Source organism: Nicotiana sylvestris, chromosome 1, assembly GCF_000393655.2.
Source record: "Nicotiana sylvestris chromosome 1, ASM39365v2, whole genome shotgun sequence".
NCBI lineage: Eukaryota > Viridiplantae > Streptophyta > Magnoliopsida > Solanales > Solanaceae > Nicotiana > Nicotiana sylvestris.
The window spans coordinates 11,940,696-11,959,739 of record NC_091057.1 but is presented as its reverse complement, the minus strand read 5'-3'; the positions used below and the strand labels follow the sequence as shown (position 1 = coordinate 11,959,739).

At 39.8% G+C, this 19,044-nt stretch overlaps 1 protein-coding gene across 1 annotated transcript; it reads left to right on the top strand.

Annotated features, from left to right (window-relative positions):
• The first annotated feature begins 405 nt into the window (after positions 1-405).
• Positions 406-4,146, top strand: LOC104211086 (uncharacterized). Its single transcript, XM_070173575.1, has 5 exons — positions 406-1,462; positions 1,560-1,742; positions 1,800-1,959; positions 3,185-3,272; positions 3,379-4,146. Exons 1-5 carry the CDS (start codon positions 406-408, stop codon positions 4,144-4,146), a joined length of 2,256 nt encoding a protein of 751 aa, XP_070029676.1.
• Positions 4,147-19,044: the final 14,898 nt, after the last annotated feature.

Genomic DNA, 19,044 nt, shown 5'->3' with positions numbered 1-19,044 from the left:
AGAAAATAAGTATTTCATTCCCTTGCACTCTGTTAATTCCTGAGAAAGTGTGAAAGAGAAAAATTGTCCAACCATAGCTGAATCGAATCACGTTGGTGCTCCTATGCGATTTTTTAAGAAGGGCATATACTCTGTCTAGACATTAATACTTCCTTGATTCCCACAATAAACAAGAGTCTCAAAGTAAAAAATTTGTTTGCCTAATATGCATAGCTCAAAGTGGAACTTTTGTTTGCCTAATTTTGTCCACTAATTCTAATTATTTGGCTTTTCAGTTCAACTCAAAGCCTTATGTTTCTAAGTAATTCTCTAATCAATTTTTTTCCGATACAACAGATAATAAAAAATAGAGAGAAAGACAATCATATAGTTTTACTTTTATATTTTATTATAGGCAAGTACATGATGGATAAGAGCTGGATATTCATTAAGAATAGGGCGTTACCTCAATACTTGAATGGTGTAGAACAATTTCTAAACTTCGCATTTTCTAATTCTAATGTTGGTGTAAGAATCCAATGTCCGTGTATTAGGTGTAACAATATTCTTTGGAAAACGCGAGAAGAAGTAAAGACAGATTTACTTAGACGGGGAATAGATTCAACATATGATAGGTGGATTTATCATGGTGAGTCGGATTCATCTTCAGATGATGGAACAAATGTTGGTACAGATTCAGATATAGGAAATGATGATGCTTCCACTTTTGAAATGTTGCATGACTTGTATCGTGGTATTCCCTCTCATAGTCATGAGTTTGATAAGAATAGTGAGTCTAGTTCTGAAGAGTCTAATACAGAAGATAAAATTTTCTATAGATTATTAAAAGATGCAGAGCAAAAATTATATCCTGATTGTGAAAAATTCTCCAAACTCTCGTTTGTAATGCGTCTTTTTCAAATGAAGTGTCTACATGGCTGGAGTAATACCTCATTTGACTCTTTATTGAAACTATTGAGTGATGTTTTACCCAAAGGAAATATGCTTCCGAATTCTATCTATGAAGTTCAAAAGATAATTAAAGGTTTGGGTTTAGATTATGTGAAGATAGATGCATGTGTTAATAATTGCATTTTATATAGAAAGGAATATGCGGATCTTGAGCAATGCCCTAAATGTGGTGAGAAAAGATGGATGGTAAGAAAAGGAGAACATACTGATGAAGAGGTTGCTTCAGAAAATTCGAATAAGAGAAATAAAGGAATTTCTAGAAAGATTCTTAGATACTTTCCTATCATACCAAGATTACAACGATTGTTTATGATAAAACGTACCGCTGAAGATATGAGATGGCATAAAAATAAGAAAGTCGATGATGGAATTTTACGACATCCAGCTGACTCCTTGGCGTGGAAAAATTTTGATGAAAAATATCCAAGTTTTGCTTCAGATCCACGTAATGTAAGGCTTGGGCTTGCTTCAGATGGCTTTAATCCTTTTGGTTCAATGAGTAATGCTTATAGTATGTGGCCGGTAGTGTTGATCCCATATAATCTCCCCCATGGCTATGCATGAAACAATCAAATCTTTTGTTGTCTTTGCTTATTCCTGACCAAAAGGACCTGGTATGGATATTGATGTGTATCTCCAACCTTTGGTAGATGATTTGAAAACCTTGTGGGAGAGTGGAATTGAGACTTATGATGCTTTTATGAAACAAATTTTTTTCTTACGTGCTTCTTTATTGTGGACAATTAATGACTTTCCAGCTTATGGTATTTTATCCGGTTGGAGCACTAAAGGTAAATTAGCTTGTCCGATTTGTTATATACATACTTGTTCTATTTACTTGAAATAAGGTCGCAAGCAATGCTATATGGGTCATCGTAGGTTCTTGGAAATAAATCATCCCTATCGTCGAAATAAAAGTTCTTTTGATAACACAAAGGAAGAAAGACTTGCACCACAAGCTTTGAGTGGAGATGATGTGCTTGCACAACTTAATACATCCTCACAAATGTTAGTTGACGGCATCACAAGAAAAAGAAAACGAGATACAATAAGATATGACAATTGGAAGAAAAAAAGTATATTCTTTGAACCCATATTGGAGGACTTTATTGTTAAGACATAATTTGGATGTGATGCATATAGAAAAAAATATCAGTGAAAGTGTGATAGGAACGTTATTAGATATTGAAGGAAAAACAAAGGACACATTAAAATCTCGGTTGGACTTACAAGAGATGAAAATAAAAAAAATCCTTCATCCAATAAAAAGTGGTAATAAGTACATACTTCCTCTAGCAAGCTATACAATGTCTAAAACTGAGAAGATTCAATTTTGTCAGCTCATTAAAGAAGTCAAGTTTCCCGATGCTTATGCTTCTAACATTAGTCGTTGTGTCAATGTTAAGGAAGCAAGAATTTTCGGACTTAAAAGTCATGACCACCATGTTTTTTTTCAACGCATTTTTCCACTTATCATCAAAGGGATTTTGCCAAAGGATGCATGTGATCCATTAGTTGAACTGTCATTATTCTTTAGCGATTTGTGCGATAAAAAGAGTTGTATGTGGATAAGTTAGATCAACTAGATAAAAGTATACGGGTGACAATTTGTAAATTAGAACGTGTGTTTTTGCCAACGTTCTTTGATGTTATGGTTCATTTGGCAATTCATTTGGCAATGGAGGCTAAGTTGGGTGGTCCCGTTCAATTTCGATGGATGTATTACATTGAAAGGTTGGATTCGTATTCCTCTAAACTATTCCTTTAGTTTCTCTTCTAGTTAAAATTTGTTGCAGAACTGATCTATTTTTACGTCATAGATTTTTGCGCACCTTGAAAGGTTATGTACGAAATAAAGCTCGCGCGGAAGGATCAATTGCCGAGGGATATCTTGTTGAGGAGTGCATGATATTCTGTTCCAAATATTTGACTGATATGGAGACAAAGCAAAATCGTCTGGATAGAAATTTTGATTCTTCTAATATCGAACCAAATGGTTTATCTGTATTTAATTGTCGTGGTAAGCCTTTAGTAGGGGGTGATTGGATAAACTTGAGCACTCATGAAATCAATCAAGCTCATTTTTATATCCTCCAAAATTGTGATGAAGTCAGACCTTGGATTGAGTAAGATACCTTTCAGTTAGTTTACATCCTTTTATTTTTATGGAAATCTCAACAACTATGTTTTAATATTATTTATTTTGATTTTATTAAATGCTCACATTCCATAGGCAACACTTAGAAATATTAAGGAACGAGAATACTAGAAATGTTTTCAAGAGACACAAGGAGGAATTTCCTTTGTGGTTTGAGAAAAAGGTAAATTATATCATTTAATGCTTGTTTATTTTTATTTAGGATAATTTGTAAATTATATTTTTTAAATAGTATTAATGTTTGTGAGTTTGTAATTGAAATATTATAGGTGGTACAGTTAAAAGAAAATGGTGATGGCCGAATTACCAGTGGATTACTAGCTTTGGCAAGACGTCCAGATCCTCGTGCTTATTGCCATAATGGATATATCATGAATGGGTTTAGGTTTCGAACAATGAAATCTGAGCTAGGTTTGAAAACTCAAAATAGTGGTGTAGTTGTGAAAAGTGATGAACATACAGGAAATGTTGATTATTATGGAAAGATAAGAAAGATTTTAGAGATCCAATATTTGGATAATAATTCAGTCATATTATTCCAATGTGACTGGTTTGAAGTTCCTACTCAAGGTCGTAGTCAAAGTAGAGGTTATAAAAGGGATGAATATGGATTCATATGTGTAAATGTGACACGAGTCCATTATACAAATGATCCATTCATTTTAGGCTCACAAGCACAATCTGTGTATTATGTTAAACACGATCAAAATGAGAATTGGCATGCTGTGGTAAGAGTAAGACCACAGAATTTGTTTGATTTACCCGAACAAGAAGATGAAACGGAGTCGTATCAACTGATTGACTTGATTGAAAGAGGAGAAGTAGATCTTCAAATAGAGTCCGACAATGATGTTATTAAAATACAAAGAGAAGACATTGATGGAGTGAGTGTAGATGCCCCTTCTCTAAGTAATGAGGAAGAAGTAGACTTAGAAGCTTTTGATGAATCTGATCATGAAAATGGAGATGACTTCAATGCAGATGAAGAATATCTTTCTGATGAGTTTGATGAAATTGAGGATGATGACTGGTTGTAATTTTCAACTAGTCTTTAAGATAATTTTGCCTATTTCAATCGCTTTCTTCACAGAAATATTTCCATCACCTTGCCGAAATGGTTAATTTCTTTTCTATTTCTGTAATTTCTTTATAATTTTTGCTTTCAATTGATTTGTTTCTCTCGGTTTCTGAAAATATATTGTCTCTTTTTTAGTATTTTACTTTTGTCACTTGTACATTCGACTAGTCCAATAATACAATTTTTTTTAATATGTTGCAGCATATCATGATGACGGATGTGCATGTTTCTAACAATGATGAAATTGTTGATGTAATCTCAAACCCGCCACCGGGTAAGTTAATTTATTTGTTAAAATTCTGCCCTATAAAAGCTCTAGCTTGTATATGTTATGTTTACTATACATCTAAATATTTCCATATATAGCTGAAGGCAAAAAGAGAAAAGGAAGAGGGAAGACAACAGGACTTTCAATCCAAAAGAAACGCAAAGATAGTGACAATGGAAAGCTGAAGGTGATTATTCCACCAGATCGAACTTTAGCAGTAGGTCCTGGAGCTAATGATTTCATTACTGAGCTCTCTGTTAAAGTTATGCATAATGCTAAGCATGATGTCAAGAATTGGAAGGAAGTTCCTGATATAGCAAAAGATAGGATTGTTGCTCATATGCTGGTAATTCACTCTGTTCCCTTAGAATTTTCTTGTCGGTTTAGTAAACATAAGAAAACTCTCAGTGTAAGTATACAAATATAGAGAAGCTGACTTTGAAACAGTCCTCGATTCATTGGCAGACAATCACAACTCTATTTTAAGTAAGCTCACTTAAGTTTATTTTGAATTCAGGACACCTTCCAACTTCCAGACACACAACACAATCGAGATACTATCCTTAAAACAGCTAATAATTTATATAGATATCGTCGTAGTAGGCTCCATGATCATTTCAAAAAATATGTTACAAGTTGTTCAAGACTTATGGATGACATCACGGTAAGAAAACTCTGTCTAACTCTTGTAAAAGTAAATTCCTTGATTGATATTGTTCTTTGTCATATTTGCATTCTTCTCAATTCAGAAAGAAAAGTTGCTTGATCTTGGACCTTTGAAAGGTGATGTGCTTGTTCTTAGGCTTTATAGTTTTCTGTTGCAATTCTTTTGGTTCTCAGTCATATCATATCAAAATGAAAAGTTGTTTGATCTTGGGCTTTTAAAAGATTCTAGACTAAAGTTATATACAGAGAATATCTTATACTTTGGAGAAAAAAAGTAAAAGAAAATAAAGAAGCCAGATCTAATGTGATTTTGTGGCGATATGCAAAATCTATAGTACATAGTTAGCGCTCGTCTTCTATATTCTGGTCTCACGATGAAGCTTCTCAGTTTTCTGATTCTAGCAAAGTAGTGTACATCAAGAAGGTCTAATACCACCACTGTTAACTAGTCTACTAGCTTATGGGTAGTCAAAACATGCAGACAAGCTTAACTAATGACGAAGTATATTACTAGAAACTGAACATATGTCTGAAGATAGCATTCCCACTCCCACCCATGGCCATGAAGTCAAGGAGCATCTATGGATACTAATAGTTTCTCTACTGGTGAGCACAATTGTATAATATCTGTCAAGAAAGGTTGCTATAAAGGATAGCATCCTCAGTCAAAATTTGTTTATTTAAGAGTAAATACCGGATTACAGTGTGGGCTTGAAGAACATTTTCCTCTCTTCTAAATCGGTTATATGCTTGTAAAAATGAATCAACTACTACTACTATATGGTTAACCTAACAAGATTCTCTTAAATAACCATCAGCCAGACAATGGATTCACTCATTCTTGTTCATTTCTCTGTCTTATTCTCTCTTTTGATCCATACTTGTGTACTTTATAGTTTTTATTTATAAAAGATATAACTATAATTTATATTCTTTTGTAGGATGAGCATGAGTAAACCAATATAGATGGCAATATGGTTCATGGATGTACAAGCTACTAGAAGAAAATTTACTTATGGAGTTGTTATTTGATTAGAAATTATGACTCTGGAGATGTTCTTGTTCTTTTTTCAAGTAAAAACATATATTTTAGTGGTAGGTTTTGAAAGTATGTAAATACATTGTGCTTCAGGTGTATTGACTTTTCCAAATATATATCATATATTAATTTTTATATATACATTTGTGATGTTTTAAAAGATTTAAAATGTGAATTGTTTATGTAGCAACTACATATTTGTTGTTGTTAGTTGTACAACAAAAAATGTAATATTGTTGGCAAAAAGTGATTTTATGGCCACAACAATACTTGTTGCTAAAAGCCTTTATAACAGATTATTAACTACCCTCCCGCCAATTTTTTTGCCACAAGTAATATTGTTGCGAAAAAATAATATTTTATCGCAACAATAATTGTTGTTGCTAAATATTTTCATAAGCCACAATTGTGTGACCAAAAAATAATTTATTGCAACAACTTTCTTTGTTGCGTTACGGCAACTTTTCGCAACAATATCTTTTGTTGTTGCAAAAACTTTTTCCATCAGCATTTATTGCAACGACATGCAACAACTTTTCTGTTGTTGCCAAAAGTACTTTTTGCAACAATATTCAATATATGGCAACAAAAAATTTTGTGGCAAATTTCATACTTTCTTGTAGTGCATCCTCCTCTGTATAGCCAGCTTCCTCAAAGTATTGTTTGGCTTTAAGTATCTTCTGCACTATCCAAGAGGCTTATTTTGGTACAGTGTCCCACAATGTATTCTGCTTCTTATAATACACATGTATCCACTGCACCCACAATCTATCCTTCTTCTTGCACAGGTTCCAAAGGAGTTTACATATGGCTGCCTTATTCCATTCCTCTATAGCTAGCAGATTAAGTGTCACGATCCGGATTTTCCACCCTCGGGGGTCGTGATGGCGCCTACTAATGAGAGCTAGGCAAGCCAACCCTTAACTACCTTTTTCATTAATAATTTGTTTTTCAATTACTAGCAATAACATGAAAAACAGCGGAATTAAATAAATAAGCAGAAGTCAACAAATTTTATAACTCAAGACTACGTCTATTATAACTTTCAAAACCTCAATATCCAAAACCTGGTGTCACAGTGTCACAGACTCTCTAAGAGTGACTACAAACAAGGCTTGAAGAAAATACAATAAACTGTTTCTGAACGAAAGAAAATGAAACAGGGAATAGAGATAGAGGGAGACGCCAGGGCTCGCGAACACCTGCAGGTCTACCTTGGGTCTCCGGGTGGACAGAAGGAAGCCCTCCAACTACTGTCCGTAAGCTGCTTCGGGATCTGCACACAGTGCAGAGTGTAGTATCAGTACAACCGACCTCATGTACTGGTAAGTGTCTATCCTAACCTCGGCGAAGCAGTGACGAGGCTAGGACTAGACTACCAAATAAACTTGTGCAATTTAAATATATACAGCGGAAAGGAAAATGCATAAATAACTAGTAAATATGGGAAGAGGGAAAACATGTTGTGGGGGAAATAACGGTTCCGAATAGAAAGCATCAATTGAGGAAAGTAATAACATAACTAGAATATCATCAAGAATCAGAAATCAACAATTTGCACGGCATCACCCTTCGTGTTTTTACTCTCGTACTCACCAAATCAATCATATAATAACAATGTGCACGGCATCACCCTTCGTGCTTTACACTCTTTCCTCACAATAGCAAACAATGCACGGCATCACCCTTCGTATTTTTACTCTCTTTCCTTACCATATACAATGATATCTGGTACGGAATGGTACATCGTACGGCAGGGTATCACCCTTTGTGCTTTACACTCTTTCCTCACCATAGCAAACAATGCACGGCATCACCCTTCGTGATTTAACACTCTTCCTCACCCAAACAACAATCACAAACAAAGGGCAAGGGAGTAAACAAATAAAAATAGAAATCCCCGCAAGGGAACACAATTAAACAGTTAAATCCCCGCAAGGGAACAATATCAATAATCTCAGCATCCCGGCAAGGGAGATAATCAACAAAGCAACAAACATCCCGGCAAGGGAGTAATTTAATAACTCTTTCTCTTTCTTTCACTTTTACTTCTTAACTCACTTTACCACTTGAGCTAACGCTCCAAACGATTCAATCATTTCATATACTTTCACACTTGATAATATAACTCGATCCAATGCTCCTCGAAGTTCAAAGGTCACAATTTCTTTCACAAGCTTTTCACAACATATAGAAATCATCACTAAGGCATGAAAAACACAACAAAATCAGGATATTCACAATGTAAAGACTCACGGTCATGCTAGACACCAACGTATAGATACTCGTCACCACGCCTATACGTCGTACTCAACATTTATCACATAGCAAATAGGACTCAACTCCTAATCCCTCAAGCTAAGGTTAGACCAAACACTTACCTCAAACTTCCACGGCCAAGTCAATCCTCAATTACCTTTTTTACTCTCGAATTCGGCTCTAAATCGATTGTATCTATACATGAATGACTTCATAACATCAACAAATGCTAAACAATTCGAACCCATTGCCTAATTATAGCTTTTCCATCATTCTTTCCAAAAACCAAAAATCGACCCCGGACCCGCTTGGTCAAAACACGAGGTTCGGACCAAAATCAAATCACCCATTCATCCACGAGCCCGAATATATAATTATTTCCAGAATTTGACCCCAAAACGAGGTCTAAATCACAATTAATTAAAAAGCCCTAACTCTACCCAATTCCCTAATTTCTACCCTTAATTGCATGTTTTAGGCCTAGAAATTCAATAGATGTTGATTAAAATGGAAGGAAATAAGTTAAAGATTACTAACCCAAGAGTTTATGGTGAAAGGATGCTTCAAAAGTCGCCCCAGAACTTTGGAGAAGAAAGAGTTTGTGAAATTTTGGTGAAATCCCGTAATGGGTTCAGTTTTGGGACTTTAAAATAACTGGGCAAAATCCTTCTTCGCGTTCGCGATAAGCTCAACGTGTTCGCGATGAGTCAGGTCTGAAGACCTTCGCGTTCGGAACACTGGGCTCGCGTTCGCGATGCTTTAACACCTCAAGCCCTCACGTTCGCGGCCCGGTGGTCGCGTTCGCATCGAACAAACTGGTGGCCCCTCCCCTGAACCCTACGCGTTCGCGAGTGGAAGGACGCGTTCGCGAAGGGTCTCCCCCCTGAGCTTCGCGTTCGCGTCTCAATCTCCACGTTCGCGAAGAAGAAACTGGGCACCTGGGATCTTTGCCTTACGCATTCGCGAGTGAGACCACGTGAACGCGAAGAACAAAATCCCTGGGCACAACAGCAGAAAATCTGCAACACTTCTAAAGCCAAAAACCATTCCGAAACACTCCCGAGCCCTCGGGGCTCCTAACCAAACACAGGCACTAACTCAACAACATCATACGAACTTATCTGTGCGATCAAATCGCCTAAATAACCTCAAAATCAATGAATCAAACCTCAAAATCAAGAATTTTTCCTCAAACTTCATCAAGTTTCCAATTTAGAAATTTAAGTCCGAAATACGTCAAACGACGTCCGATTTCAACCAAATTTTACAGGAATAACTTAAAACATATATAAGACCTGTACCGGGTGCCGGAACTAAAATACGGGTCCGAATACCATTGCTTTCTAATCAGATTTCATTTCCAATTTCCTTAAACATTTTTCAGAAAACAATTTTTACTTAAAAATTCATTTCTCGGGCTTGGGACCTCGAAATTCGATTTCGGACATACGCCCACATCCCATATTTTCCTACGGACCCTCCAGGACCGTCAAATCACGTGTTCGAGTCCGTTTGCCCAAAATGTTGACCAAAGTCAAACTTATCATTTTAACATCAAAACTTAGCATTTTTCACAAAATTTCATATTTAAGCATTCCGGCTACGCGCCCGGACTACACACCAAATCGAGGTAACTCTAAATGAGGTTTTCAAGGCCTCAGAAGCACATAATGGATAAGAAAATAGGTGATGACCCTTTGGGTCGTCACATTCTCCATCTCTAAAACAACCGTTCGTCCTCGAACGGACAGAAGTAGGAAGTACCTGAGTCAGGGAATAAATGAGGATAACGGCTCTACATATCGGACTCGAACTCCCAGGTCGATGCCTCAGGAGGCTGACCTCTCCACTGAACATGAACAGAAGGGAAACTCTTGGATCTCAACTGACGAACCTACTTGTCTAGAATAGCTACCAGCTCATCCTCATAGGACAGGTCCTTGTCCAACTGGAACGTGCTGAAATCTAACACGTGGGATGGATCGCCGTGATACTTCCGAAGCATGGACACATGGAACACTGGATGCACGGCTGACAAGCTCGGCGGCAATGCAAGTCTATAAACCACCTCTTCCACTCTATCAAGAATCTCAAACGGGCCAATGAACCTAGGGCTACGCTTGCCCTTCTTCCCAAATCTCATCACGCCCTTCATAGGCGAGACTCGGATCAATACCCGCTCACCAACCATAAAAGCCACATCTCGAACCTTACGATCTGCATAGCTCTTTTGCCTGGCCTGAGCTGTACGAAGCCTATCCTGAATGATCCTGACCTTGTCCAAGGCCTCCTGAACCAGATCCGTACCCAACAACCGAGCCTCTCCGGCTCAAACCATCCAACCAGAGATCGACACCGCCTACCATATAAAGCCTCATAAGGATCCATCTAGATACTCGACTGGTAGCTGTTGTTGTAGGCAAACTCTGCTAAAGGCAAGAACTGATCCCATGAACCTCCAAAGTCAATAACACAAGCTCGGAGCATATCTTCCAATATCTGAATAGTCCGCTCGGACTGCCCGTCCGTCTGAGGATGAAATGTTGTACTCAACTCAACCTGGGTGACTAACTCTCGCTGAACTGCTCTCCATAAATGCGAAGTGAACTGTGTACCTCGGTCCAAAATGATAGATACCGGCACACCATGAAGGCAAATAATCTCCCAGATATAGATCTCAGCTAACCTCTCGGATGAATAGGAGACTGCCATAGGAATGAAATGCGTTGACTTGGTCAGCCTATCAACAATGACCCAAACTGCGCCGAACTTCTTCTGAGTCAGCGGAAGTCCAGTAACAAAGTCCATAGTTATCCGCTCTCACTTCCACTCGGGAAGCTCAATCCTCTGAAACAATCCACCAGGCCTCTGATGCTCATACTTAAACTACTGACAATTCAAACACTGAGCCACATGTGCAACAATATCATTCTTCATTCTACGCCACCAATAATGCTGCCGCAAATCCTGATACATCTTCGCGATGCCTGGATGGATAGAGTACCGAGAACTATGGGCCTCCTCTAAAATCAACTCCCAAAGCCCATCCACATTAGGCTCACAAACTCGACCCTGCAATCTCAAAACTCCATCAGCATCTAAGCTAACCTGCTTGTCACCTCCACACTGCACCGTGTCTCTAAGGACACACAAATGAGGATCATCAAACCGTTGATCATGGATATGCTCCAATAACGAAGAACGAGCGACCGTGCAAGCTAATACTCGACTAGGCTCAGAAATATCCAACCTCACAAATCGATTGGCCAAAGCCTAAACATCCAAAGCAAGCGGTCTCCCACCGACTGGAATATAAGCAAGACTGCCCATACTGGCTGACTTTCTACTCAAAGCATCATCCACCACATTGGCCTTTCCCGGGTGAGATAAGATAGTGATATCATAATCCTTCAACAACTCCAACCACCTCCTCTGCCTCAAATTCAACTCCTTTTTCTTGAACAAATACTGAAGACTCTTGTGATCAGTGAACACCTCACATGCCATACCATACAGATAATGCCTCCAAATCTTCAGTGCGTGAACAATGTCTACCAACTCTAAATCATGCACCGGATAGTTCTTCTCATGAATCTTCAACTGCCGTGAAGCATAGGCAATGACCTTGCCATCCTGCATCAAAACTGCACTAAGCCCAATGCGAGATGCATCACAATAAACGGTATAAGGCCCTAAACCTGTGGGCAAAACTAATACCGGTACCATAGTCAGAGCTGTCTTGAGCCTCTGAAAGCTCGCCTCACACTCGTCCGACCATCTGAACTGGGCACTCTTCTGGGTCAACCTAGTCATCGGGGCTGCGATAGATGAGAACCCCTCCACGAACCGACGATAGTAGCCTGCCAATCCCAAGAAACTCCGAATCTCTGTAGTTGATGCTGGTCTAGGTCAGTTCTTGACTACCTCAATCTTCTTCGGGTCAACCTGAATACCCTCTACTAATACGACATGACCCAGGAATGCAACTGAACTCAACCAGAACTCACACTTCGAGAACTTTGCATATAGCTGACTATCCTTCAGAGTCTGAATAACCACTCTGAGATGCTACTCGTGCTCTTCCTGGCTGCGGGAATATATCAGAATATCATCAATGAAGACTATCACGAACGAGTCCAAATAAGGCCTGAACACTCGGTTCATCAAATCTATAAAAGCTGCTGGGGCATTTGTCAACCCGGATGACATAACCAAGAACTCATAATACTCGTACCAAGTGCGGAATGTTGTCTTAGGGACATCGGATGCCCTAATCCTCAACTGATGGTAGCCAGATCTCAAGTCAATCTTTGCAAATACCTTGGCACCCTGAAGCTGATCGAACAAATCATCAATCATCGGCAGTGGATACTTATTCTTGATTGTAACATTGTTCAATGCTGGTAATCTATGCACATTCTCATCGAACCATCCTTTTTCTTAACGAACAACACCGGCGCACCCCAAGGCGAAACACTGGGTCTAATAAAACCCTTCTCAAGCAAGTTCTGCAACTGCTCCTTCAACTCTTTTAACTCAGGCGGGGCCATACGGTATGGCGGGATAGAGATGGGCTGGGTGCCCGGGGCCAAATCAATGCAAAAGTAAATATCCCTGTCGGGTGGCATACCCAGTAGGTCTGAAGGGAAAACATCAGGAAACTCACGAACAACGGGCACAGAATCAATAGAAGGGACCTCAGCACTAGAATCACGAACATATGCCAAATAGGCCAAACACCCCTTCTCGACCATACGTCGAGCCTTCACATACGAAATAACACTGCGGGTAGAATGATCAGGAGTCCCCCTCTACTCTAAATGGGGAAAATACGGTAAGGCTAAGGTCACATTCTTGGCATGACAATCCAAGATAGCGTGGTAAGGTGATAACCAGTCCATCCCTAATATAACATCAAAATCGACCATGTTTAGAAGCAACAAATCCACGCGAGTCTCAAGACCCCCAATCACCACAATACAAGAACGATGGACTCGATTGACCACAATAGAATCACCCACCAGTGTAGACACATAAACAGGAATACTCAATGAATCACTAGGCATGACCAGGTACGTTGCAAAATAAGATGACACATACGAATACGTAGACCCTGGATCAAATAGCACTGAAGCATCTCTATCACAAACCAAAATGGTACCTGTAATGACTGCATCTAAAGCCTCAGCCTTGGGCCTAGCTGGAAGGGCGTAACTGTCACGCCCCAAAACCCGAAGAGCGCGACCGGCGCTCAACCGAGTAAATTCGACTGAGCAAGCCTATTAGATTTTATTCTACCCAAACTAGTTCGTGAATAAATAGGAGATGAACTCCATTAATCATACTTTTGTAAAAAAAATCATTAACAACTTCCACTTTGTTTTCATTAGCCATTTCAACCATAATATCCAAAATATGACAATTTTTATAAATATGAAGGAAAATATATTTGCCGAATACCAATATTTCTAATACCAAACACCACCCACAACCTGTCTACGGAGCCTCTAATTACAACTGAAGAGTAATATAGAAATGCTAGTAACAAGGCTCCGGCTATACCTCAAATACATCGTACAAGATAAATAGATGAAACAGGACCCCGAAATAAAGTGAGGCTCACCAAATCAGCTGAAAGGAAGATGCGTCACTAGCTGCGACCAACACTGCCTGCTATGGGACCACCTACATCTATTTAAAGATATAGCGCCCCCGGCAAAAGGGACGTTAGTGCCATTGAATAGCACTAGTATGTATAACTAAACACCATCTAGTTAGAAAGAACTTTCATACAAGTATAAAGAGGAAATCATAAAGATAACAAAGTTTCAAATAAGCACCATGTCAACACAGCCCAGTCAACAATACCCAAATAACCAATTGAAACATAATCATTTTTCAAGTAAGAAAATAGTATATGTATATATATATATATATATGTGTGTGTGTGTGGTTGGGAGATCACTAGCACCGATTTTACCACCGTTTTTATTAGCACGGAGTCTGATCACGCCCGATCGGCTAGGCCATCTCCCCACGGAACAATGTGGTTTGACATTATGATACGAAAGAAAGTTGTCATAAGAATAGTACTGCCATGTGCGCAACATGGAGTCTGATCTCCACCCGATCAGCTAGGCCGCCTCCCCACATATACCGTGTGGGTTGGCTTTTTCTTTTTCAATTCACATGTATTAGTTTCATCCCACTTTGGGGGAAATAGTCACAATTTTACCAATATTTCAATTTCATTCCAAATCACACTCCACTCCTACACCGGCACGTGTAAATTCGGGTGTGGGCCTTATGACCCACCCTTCCTCGGTCTTACTAATGATACTCCCAAAAATATTTTTGGCTCAATTTAATATTGCACACAGTTGTGATATGAATACAAGTAAACGAACATAGCATAAATGCAACCATGCTTACCTCAATATCCTTCACATTTTATAGATTCCAATTAGTATTTCCAGTCACCAACAACAACAATATTTCCTTGGCTCATTTGGCCATTCACAAGATTCTTTATTCCTGGCACGGTGGCCATATTTCATATTTCACATGTTTCACATCGATATCAATTTTAACAACAAGCCATTCGATCCAAGATGCCAAGTGCACATGAGAGGAATCATGAATCATGGGCATATACAATATTTTAGAAATCATACACCTCAAGTTTATTAACAATGGAACTTTAAACATAACGGATTCTTCCAAAAAGGAGGAGATACACCAAACCACAATAAAACACACATCAAAGGCATAAACAAGCAACTACACCAATTGTTCTTAAATTATTCTTTTCCAATCATGACAATATACAATTTCAACATCTAAGTATGTAACAACTCGGATCACATTGGATGTACTTATAAGGCAAAACATTATCTCGAACAACCGCATATGGCATAAATTGTGTACAAAGCCTTTAAGACACTTTATTATTGAAGTCATTTATGGAAAGCAGAGTCGAGACTCATTTCATAATCTGTTTCATACTTTCTCATGCCATAGGCATCACCAGGTACAATTATAATTCACATTCTCGGCACATTGGCCATACTCTATTTCCCAATGTCATTTATTTCAAACACCTTTATACATAGAGGATTTCACATAGTTTGGCATAATATATGCAGCTCCAATCTCAATTTAAGGTCTTAACATTTCAATACATGATTTCATATTTCTTGCACCCTTTTTAAGTCATCAAGAATAACACATTGATCATATTAGAATGCATCTTTCACAAATATAGGGTCACAACACCAATTCATGTGAATTATCAATCAAAGCAAGAATCCAAAGTTGAGTCTTACCACATTTACACAAACATCAATAGAGCTCAATTTCTAAAAGACGGGGTTTTAGCCATACATACCTCAAGAGCTTTTCCTTAAGTTACTACAATGTTCCGGAAATTCTAGCAATGCCTATCTACTTCGAGACATAACAAAATTGAACACAAATTAGGAGGATATTCATAATTCTAGCTCATTTGAGCATTTTATCAAACACCATATGAGCGTTAAATCTTTATGGTCCTTTTATAGAGGATTTCATCAATCCACAACCCATACTTTACTATTTTTAGCTCAACCATGTTCCTACACCTTTTGACAACACATGCAAACAAGATAAAAACTCCAATACCCACAAACTTTCTTGATAAATACCCACCCTTAGCTAAAATTCGAAATTAAGGGTTAGGGTGTAGGATCCTACCTCTTTGATGAAGGACTTAAAGGATTTCTTGTTGGATTTCAAAGATTGAACAAGATTTTTGATGAACAAGGCACTTGAGCTTCTTCCTCTCTCTAGAATTGCTCTTCCCTCTCTCTAAAAGCTCCAGAAAATCCCAAAATAACAAACCCCAAAACGAGTTAAATGAAATGGGGTTTGGGTCTTAAAAACCCATTTTTGCACTATCGCGCCGCATGGGGCGCCACGAGGTATGGGGAGGCTGTGCAAAATGTGGCTGGAGATGAAATTTCGGACCATTCTGGAATTCCTACAGGCGCGGCGCACCGAGCGCTGCATGGGGCACCGCGGTAGTGTAAAATTATGCGCTGCTTTGGTAATTTGGTCATAACTTTGTGTAGGAATGCCCGAATGATGAACGGTTTGAAGCGTTGGAAACTAGACTCAATGACCTTTCATATGATAGGTTGTTAATCACATAAAACCTTATAAATATTTTGATATGTTTGTCCAAATTAGGGACTTGTGCGAACTCATTTGGAATCTTAGCCTATTACGAAATTTTCCAATTTGACTTAGACTTGGGCCCTTCCTTGGACCCCAAATTACTTAACATAAGACTTATACACATATTTACCAAATCCAATTGATGTACACCAAGTTAATAACACATAAAATATTATAATAAGCCTACATGGCACCACAAAATCCTAGGTTGCTTAGCAAAATTTTCTGGGGCCTTATAGTAACATCGGGGTTGGGCCCCACCACCCTGAACTACCTCTCTGGGATGGCCTGCTACTGGCTGGCCTCTACCTCTGGCGGCCTGAGCTCTACCTCTAGGACCTCTACCTCCACCTCTAGCACCTGTACCCCCACCTCTAACTGGCTGGGCGGGCTGTGGAACACCTGGTGTCTGTACCATAGTACGAGAACCCTGATGCTGAGAGTTACCCGGTGTTCGAGGGCAAAACCTGGCAATGTGACCCGGATCACCACAAGTGTAACAAGCCCTCGGCTGCTGAGACTGTTGGCCCTATCGACCTGAATGACCACCTCGGAAACTCTGAAGCGGCAGTGCACTGATGGGAGCTGGTGATGCACTGTAAGGATGCTGATCAAAATAATTCGTCTGAGAACCACGGCCACCTAAAGTACCATGTGAGACCTGGAGAGCTGATTGAAAGGGCCTAGGAGGATGGCCTCTACCATATGAATCTCTACCTTCAGACGAGGTACCACTGAATGTGCCCGAATGACGGGGCCTCTTATCCAACCCATGACCACCTCTCTGTGACAGAACCATCTCAACTCTGCGGGCCACATTGGCCGCCTCCTGAAAGGTGATCTCACTCCTGGCCTCCTTGGCCATCTGAAGACGAATCGGCTGAATAAGACCATCAATAAACCTCCTCACTCTCTCTCTCTCTCGGTAGGAAGTATGACAAGAGCATGGCGAGCTAGATCGATGAACCTGGTCTCATACTGGGTGACCGTCATGGAACCCTGCTGGAGGCACTCAAACTGCCTTCGATAGGCCTCTCTCTAAGTAACGGGGAGAAACTTCTCCAGAAACAACACTGTAAACTGCTCCCATGTCAAAGATGGCAATCCGGCTGGCCTGGCTAAGCAATAATCTCTCCACCAAGTCTTGGCGGATCCAGATAGACGAAAGGTAGCAAAATCAACTCCATTAGTCTCAACGATCCCTATGTTCCAAAGAACCTCGTGACAACTATCCAGATAATCCTAGGGATCCTCAATAGATGCTCTGTTGAATGTAAAAGTGAAGAGCTTGGTGAACCTATCCAACCTCCACAAAGCATCGGCGGACATAGTCGCTCCATCGCCGGTCTGAGCTACTACACCTGGCTGAACTGCTCCAGCTGGCGGAACCGCTGTAATTTGAATCTGGGGAGCCACCTGCTCCGGAGTGCGAGTAACAAGTGTCTGAGCCCTCCTCCAGCCTGAGAAGTGACTGGTGCTAAAGCAAACCTGCTCGGGTGACACTCTCCATGAGGCCTACCAATCAGACCAGAGCGTCATAAAGAACTGGGGTGGCAATGAACCCTTCCGGGACCTGAGCTGGGCCCACCAGAACTGCTGGGGCTAGGACCTCCTCCTCAAAATCAACCTGAGGCTCCGCCACTGGTGCTGCTGCTCGGGGCTGAGCTCTGCCTCTACCTCAGCCTCTAGCACGGCCTCGGCCTCGCCCTTTGCCCCTAGTGGAAGCTACTGCTGGGGGCTCGGGCTGCTGAGCAGTAGATGAGGAAGCGTGTGTTCACGCCATCTACGAAAGGATAGAGTAAAAATCCAATTAGCATTGAGAAAAAAATCTGCATGACAAGAAAGAATAAATGTGAAATCTTTCCTAACTCTGTAGCCTCTGGGGATAAATACAGACGTCTCCGTACCGACCCTCAGACTTTACTAAGCTTGTCTGTGAACTGAGAGACCTATGTAACCTAGAGCTCTGATGAGAGCTAGGCAAGCCAACACTTAACTACCGTTTTCATTAACAAATTATTATTTTTTAAAATTACCAGCGATAACATGAAAAATAGCGGAATTAAATAAATAAGCGGAAATCAACAATTTTTATAACTCAAGACTACGTCTATTACAACTTTCAAAACCTCAATACCCAAAACCTGTGTCACAGTGTCACAGACTGTCTAAGAGTCACTACAAACAAGGCCTGAAGAAAATACAATAAACTGTTTCTGAATGAAAGAAAATGAAACAGGGAATAGAGATAGAGGGAGACGCCAGGGCCCATGAACGCCTGCAGGTCTACCTTAGATCTCCGGGTGGAATAAAGGAAGCCCTCCAACTACTGTCTGTAAGCTGCTCCGGGATCTGCACACAGTGTAAAGTGTAGTATCAGCACAACCGACCCCATGTGCTGGTAATTGTCT

Excerpts from the sequence above, each read along its gene's own strand:
- LOC104211086 (XM_070173575.1), top strand. The coding sequence starts at position 406 with ATGGATAAGAGCTGGATATTCATTAAGAATAGGGCGTTACCTCAATAC. Across the intron at positions 1,463-1,559 it reads TTCAATGAGTAATGCTTATA|GACCTGGTATGGATATTGAT; the intron begins GTATGTGGCCGG and ends CCTGACCAAAAG. Across the intron at positions 3,273-3,378 it reads CTTTGTGGTTTGAGAAAAAG|GTGGTACAGTTAAAAGAAAA; the intron begins GTAAATTATATC and ends GAAATATTATAG.